Source organism: Protopterus annectens, chromosome 3.part0, assembly GCF_019279795.1.
Source record: "Protopterus annectens isolate FY-2018-M chromosome 3.part0, PAN1.0, whole genome shotgun sequence".
Taxonomy (NCBI): Eukaryota; Metazoa; Chordata; order Ceratodontiformes; family Protopteridae; genus Protopterus; species Protopterus annectens.
In genome coordinates, this window is record NC_056731.1 from 303,335,889 (window position 1) to 303,343,291 (window position 7,403).

The 7,403-nt window shown below is 39.2% G+C and overlaps 1 protein-coding gene across 1 annotated transcript in view; it reads right to left on the minus strand.

Annotated features, from left to right (window-relative positions):
- Positions 1-7,172, minus strand: part of SHH (sonic hedgehog signaling molecule) — a 20,531-nt gene extending 13,359 nt beyond the window's left edge. The window contains exon 1 of the mRNA XM_044064785.1: positions 6,820-7,172. Within this exon, the coding sequence (XP_043920720.1) occupies positions 6,820-7,110 (291 nt within the window). The 5' untranslated portion in view covers positions 7,111-7,172. The remainder of the gene's footprint in view (positions 1-6,819) is intronic.
- Between the last annotated feature and the right edge of the window lie 231 nt (positions 7,173-7,403).

Consider the following 7,403-nt stretch of genomic DNA (forward strand, 5'->3'; position numbering starts at 1 on the left):
ATCGAAGTACATTTCCAGCTTCTCTCTGTACTTAATTCCCAGACTGAAAAAGCATGATCTATTTTCCTTCAGAAATCATTACTTATATATATATCTCAAAAATCGCTTCACGTTTTAATTATTTTCATAACTTCAAAAACGTATAAATGCACTTTCCTTTACTGAAGTACTTTCAGCTGACATGTTTTCCCCTTCCGTGTCAACGCACAAGAACAAGGCTGAATATTCAGGGGCAAAGTCATAACATGAGGGACACATTCTAAATGGCAATATTCACTTAAAATATCAATGTGTATTTCACCTGGATTCTATCATAGAAAATGTAATGTTTAAAAAACACTCAAGTTATTCTTCCTTTATAATGTGAAACTTCTGTAACAACAGGGCTCGTCTCTCTCTCCTCAAGTCCAAATTAGATGGAAACCATTTTTGCAAAAAGTTTAATGAATAATTCTATTCTGTTTAACTAACAGAGCAATCCAGCTGCTAACCCTCCACACTATACTTTAAAATTGGAACATTTCGTTTTCTGAAAAAAGTTCACTGCTGGACGAGGCGGAAAAGCTAGTTTTGCAATAAACAAATCATGGAATAACCATGGAACAACAGCACCTGTTGAACAGTAAAAGTAGCCTGAATTGTAAATAATAACATGAAAATGGTCATACTCACGCTGCAAGTTGTATTTCTCGTTTAAAGAAATCGAATGCATTAATTTAATTAGCTTGTTTACATGCATTTAATTAGTTTATTTATGAAAGGGTAGTTAGCAAAATGCAGGAATTATCTAAGGATCAGTTTGGTACAAAGTTCATAAGGTGACTGCCTTTTCAAATGTCCAGTGTGGCACATTTTCTAATGAAATGTGAGCTTTTGCGAGACAAACCATATCCAAAAATCAATGCAAAGGACTAAAGTTTTACTTTTTTGCTAAATTAACAACTCGGTGTTTTAGAATGTCCGCTATGTATTGTGTTTCATATAATATTTAGATCCTTCAGGTATAAAATCGTTGTTTTACGCAGCTATTAAAGGAAATTTAAAAATATTTTTTGTCTTAAAATTTTTGGACATTTGCTATTTTTCATGATTTCCCCATTGGACAACTGCCCAAACAAGAACTGACTGTCCTGCGTAAAGAGGATGGGTAGTAATTGCTAGAAACACTATCGCTGGCCATGTGTGAATGCAAACTACAAGTCGGATCCAATGTCACGTTTTGGAGTAATACCCACTTATTATAAGCTGTTAAAATGTTATCTGCTTACTCGTTAACAACCCCCCCCCCCACACACACACCAACACTGACCAATACACCTCAACTGTCCAGAAATTTGCAGAACGTTTGGATTTTAGCCTAATTTTTTAGGTATTTTCCTGGTAAAAGCTGTGGTTTCCCGGCAAATTACTGAGGACTGCAATCTTTAAATAATCACAGACTTCACACACCTCATGAAATGCATTCGAATGCAAAACCCATTATTCTAGCAAAGTTCTGGGTTTACAACAGCAATATTTAAAATATGTCCCTAAGTTTGGCCCCTTGCTTGCACATTGTTATTTTGTCTTTGTCCAAAATTCGTGGGCAAAGAAGCTGTGAGTACACACACACACACACCCCTGAAAAGGAAATTCGATTTACAGCACGTTGAGGTACAAATGGACAGGGTGAGAGGAGTGCATACATTAGGTTAGACTCATCTCCTTCTCTCTGTTTGGTAATCGAAAACTCAAAAAGTGTTGTGATGAGGAGGAGTTATTTAGCATAAATACAAGCCATCTGTGCGGACATGCCTCCTGTGTTGGTCACTGGATATGACCCATGTCATTAGAGTTCAGAAACTCCTGTTTCTTTATTTGGCAAAGACATCAACACGTATGACTAATTTCCACTCCTGAAGCCTAAGTGAGTTAACAGAGTATCAAGTTTTCGGGTATACAGTTCAGAAACGAACGATAAATGTTACATGCTGATTTGCTGTTTTCGGTCTTCAAAAGTATTCAAAATAATGCTAAAAGGAGAAAGGAAATCTTGCTACCCAACCCCCCTTACTGGGACTTGCGTTGAGATGCCTGTTCTTCTCCAAGACAACTAGGTCCATCACACCGCAATATGTCAAACAACATGTCACAAAGACTCTTTCAGAAGTCCTTGCATTATTCCTTCTGTACTACTTTTATGGACGTGACAGGATTACAAACCACGAGTCCTGCGCTACTTTCAGATGGGGGGGTTAAAAAAACGCATAACCACATAATTGGACATTTTGACACTGCAGCATTGGGACTTTTTTAACTGTGAAACGCTAACTCTAAAGACAGTAGCATTTTTTTCTGTTTGGTAGTTAGACGGTACCCTATTACTCCCTCTTACCATCTCTCATTTACAAATATGCTCTTCGATCCAATGTTGCTTTGCTGGCTGTCTAGAAACCTGAATGGGCATTCACTTTTCAGAGGTCCCCCTACCATCATCATACTCAGGCAATTTTCGAGGAGTATTCCTTTTCTTAAACATTCTGTATTGTGTTGCAACCTACAAAGGTTAAAATGTTCCGAGTGTGTGTGATGTAATAATGTTCGGATCCTGTGTGAATTATTATTATTATTGATTATTATTCTGATTAACATAATGAGTGGGTGACGCCTACATTTGCTTGTGTCAGTCTCGTTGTCTTTTGGCATTCGGTGTGGCAAGGGTTGAAGTAATGATGTAGTTATTGCTAATTCACTCAACAGCAGCACCTTAGCCAGACTCTCAGACAGACAGACAGACTCAATAACACTTTTTCCGGTCGTACGTGTGGGTGTGTGGGGGGTGGGGGCATTAACCTAAGCATGACTACAACAGGTCATTAAATAAGCGATTCTTAATCAAGTCCTACATATTAATTGGGTAAAAACGCACACCCAGAATTCATCTGAAACTGGAATTTCCTGACTCTGTGGTTACAGTTATAATTAATTGCCAAGCAATAATTTATCACCTTCCCAAAGTGACGGATTATGTAAAAATCACTCTCCTTAATAAGTGGTACTGGAGTACCATTACAGCTGAAATTTAGATTAAAGACTTTGCAGTTTGTAATCTTGAGTTCACAAAAGTTCTAGACACGTCTTTCTGTTTACTTCCTCCTCTCACTCATCACTCCAACTTATTTTAGCGGTCCTTCAGTTTAATAGGCGTGCATTTTTTACCGAGGAGCGCAATGGTTAGGGCTTGTCGACTAGGGTTGCCACCTTTCCAAATGGCCAAAGTGGGACATTTGTGCTACAAACATCAGATTTTGCAGGGCAAAACATACCCACGGCCAGTACAAAGGACAGAACTTCAGTTCTTTGCCTGAATAAAAGTTTATTCTTGTAGCATTTCTGTTCCTTATTCTGTTTCGTATAACATGTAGGTGTTTCAGATACAGAATAACTGTTTTATGCAACTATTACATACAATATAGAAAATACTTTTGTCCTAAAATCTCAGGGCATTTACCATTTTCTCACAATATTTTGCAGGACACAACTGCCCAAAGAGGGACTGTCCCTCGCAAAGTGGGACAGGTGGTAACCCTATTGTCGACACGTCCCCAAAACTATTCTAACATTATAATGAACACTAAGTGTCATCCAGAAATGAGTAGGACATCAGTGTCCTATGGGTTTTCCCTCCTGCACTGCGTTTCTTTGCTGCTAAAAGCATAGCTCTGCCTGCACTGGCTGCGCAGGAGTTCTCTCAACAGAGCAGTGTTATCCACATCCAAGGCTGCAAACTTGCTCATTTTCGTCAGTCTTTATTAATTCATTAGGGTCGTGTGCCACAAATCACGTCCAATTCTGCTCAGTCACCGTGAAAGCCCAGCGGGGATCTCTAGGCGTGCGTGTGACTGCTTTGTGCAGCCGAGGCCGATCGCTTGCACAATGAGCTCTTTCCACAAGCCTGCAAGCAGAGGCTTCTAATCTCGTCTGCAAGAAGGACACACTTAGCAGGTACAAATAATAACTGTAAATAGCTTGTCAGCAATACATTGCTGAAGGTTAGGCATATTTCGAAAATCAGAATAATCTCTTGAGCGCAGAATCGTTTCACAAGACCCACGGCGTTTGCAGCGATCAACAAGCATAATTCCAATTAATATGTTCACCCCCTTGCCATTGCATTAAATTCAGTAGGGGAATGTGAACTGCAAATACAAATAGGTGTAAGGCTGTGATGTCACACACAGTTTTTAACAGAAGTTTGGGAATGTCATTTAGGAGTTTTATCCTACAAAACATTCATTATAAATAAAGTTGTATAAAAAGAGTTTGCACATTGCAAGGCATTTTATTTTTAAAATTAATGTCAACAGGCGAATTTACTAAGGGTTTATCAGTATGTTCTTGCCACGTCTAGTGTTAAGCACTGTCAATGGTTATTGGTGCGGGATAATTTCAATATTGTACAAGCAAGAATTGCTCAGGGCTCCAGTTTACCTATACATCCGCTCGACTATCAATACAACTGAGCCATTCTGCTACACCTGCAGTGGGTGACATTGTGTGTGAACAATGCACACACGTGCAACTTTCTATTGCACTCTTGGAAGGTCACTGAAAACGGATGGGTGTCTGCTTGCTTGTTTTTACTTTTCTGAAAGCCTAAAAAAGGTCGCAGTCAACTAACCCAGTTAATTCAGGATAAGTGGCTAGTAATACTGAAACCGTCTGTTTCCAACAATTGAAGTATTTATTAGGACTTTAATTTCCTCAAGCTATGCAACTAAGGGATCTTGAGAGAACTGAATGAATTTTATGACGAATCTATGTGTTATATGTACGTGGTTGCTGAATTACTAAATAGATCCAGTTTGAAATGACCCGAAGTGAGTGCCTTGCGGCAAATACAGTGTATCTGAGATCCTGAAGACTGCGAACAATACAGCAGCAAGTGGAGCTGAAAATGCAAGCTCCAGATGATTTGATATAGTCAGCTGTCTTGAAGTTTCCTGTCAATCATGACCGAGGGCTATATGAGGGGAACCTTAATGCATCTGTCTGTGTGCTGCTTGCATTGCATTAATCGGTTTGCTCCATTGCCCGTACTTGGCTTTTATAGATGACATTTAAAGCATCGTCCCTGATCTTGCTAGCCATAGCTTCACTCCCGTATTCCACGAGTTTGTGACTGCACCGCAGGAAAGCGGCAGCTGCCACTCTCTGCACGACAATCTGACAAAGTACCTAGCTAGGAGCGAAGGAGCGATGATGTGCGACAGGTGTCACTCTGCAATAGCTAGAGCTGCATGTATTAGCCAGTGATTTCTCCCGCTCCATAGTACTGATATAATATTGCTCTAGCCAGGGTATCTACTGGCAAGTACCTGGGTGACTACTCAACCTAACTTTTTAAGTAGTTGAGTTTACTGAGGATGCAGATTGAATGATTACGTTATCGTTTGACGGTTTACACAGGGATGGCAGTTTATGTCTATTTGCTCCCGAAACTACTTATTTCTGATAAATTGAACGGTATTAATTTGTCTGAGTGACCAATTCAGATCACATTCATTTATAAACTTGAGTACTGATTTCTGCGTGAATCCACCAATAACTATGCACTAGTGACAATGTGACCTGTCCAAATTCTGACTACTTAGGTCAGTTTTACAGTGCGACTGGCTCACCTGATTGATTAGATGGTAGATGGTTATAGCTACACAAGGGACGAAGATCTTGACTTTGGCCGCCGATATATTTGATGGGCTGTTCTACCTGACCATGGGCATCTCCAGTAAATGGAGAGACATGAAGAAATAATGCTTTCGTTGTTGATTATATTGATTTAAATTACGGGTGTTAATCAACTGATGCATCTGTCATACATTTTACGGTGCCCTAACCAATAATATTCCATTCAAACTCATGACCCCACGATACTATCTGAAATGGTCACTGAAGTTTGTAGAGCTTGTGAGACTAAGGCTGCAACAAGCTGTCAAGACTAAAGTCTGCAGCTGAAGGTGACTGGCAGCGGTTATTTGTTTTAAACTGATGCAAGAGTCAGGATTCGAGCAGGTTAATATAAATGAAACTTTTTAAATGACGTTTATTGGGATCCTATTGGCAAACTGTTTAAATGGCTTAGGGAAGGTCAGAAATAATTAATTTATCTATTCTATAAAATAAAAATATCATCGCTACTTTAACAGAGTTGTTGTATTTGATAACACAATAACCAAACCCGTTTACTTGTTTGCTGGGTATTGTAATGTTTAATGAGCCTTCCTTTTAGCATTTTATGAAACTAGAACATTGTCCCTTGTATAGTGTATCACCGACGATGACCATCTTAGAGAAGCATCATTGTTACTGTTGGCAGAGGTTGCAAGTTTTAAGTGAACCAATGTGGTTTTTAAAACGATGTAGAGAGGATGAATAACACAGGTCTACCTGGAGAACTGCAAAGCGCTTATATTTTAAAATGTCATTATATTGCAAATATAGATAAGCTAATGATCCATTCCTGCTAGGACTGGAGCCTGCAGTTCCAGCAAATCAAGCCATGCAGCAGCAGTAAAGAATGAATGACTCAGTGGCCGGTGTACTCTAAGGGTCTGCTTTCTTTGCTATGTACACACACAGACTGATAAAAGTGCAACTGTTGTGAGAGATGCAAACAAAATTCTCAAGTCATGGGACCTAACACACCAGTCAGGCTCCACGATATACCAACAGACTATTAACTTTAGAAATTACAGATTTATATGATAAGGCACATTTTTAGAAACACACAGCCTGTGGATTACTTAACTGTGTCATTTGGCATACACATTTGTACTATACCTGCGTCATCAGTCTATCAGCCCCAGTGTTCTCTTCATCTTTAAAAATTATGTCAGGGTTGTAATTTGGGGTCAGTTCTTTGTATCTCTCCGAATTCTTGGTTATCTTTCCTTCATATCTGCCACTGGCCCCTAAGGTCTTTTCTGCCACATTGGGGATGAACTGTTTGTAGGCTAAGGGGGGTAATTTTTTCAGGGGTCTCCTTCTCCCGTAACCCCTGCCGGGTCCACAAGCCAGCGTAAAGGAAACCAAGAAAAAGCTCAGCACCAGTATTCTTAAGCAGATCGTCATCTGGACCACTGAATCCAACCACTTCAAAGGCTCTCAAGGTGTCTGTATATATATATATATATATATATATATATATATATATATATATATTTGTATGTATATATATATATATATATATATATATATAAATATATATGCACCTAACTGGTTATATTATTTTGTTCCGACCTTGTCTCTTCTCTTATTTCTTACTATCCAACGATCACTGTCAAGACAGATGCTGAAATTGCAGACTGCAGGTCGTTGCAACTGGAACACGTCGGAGGAGTTGGGTCATCTGATAGCAAAAAGGA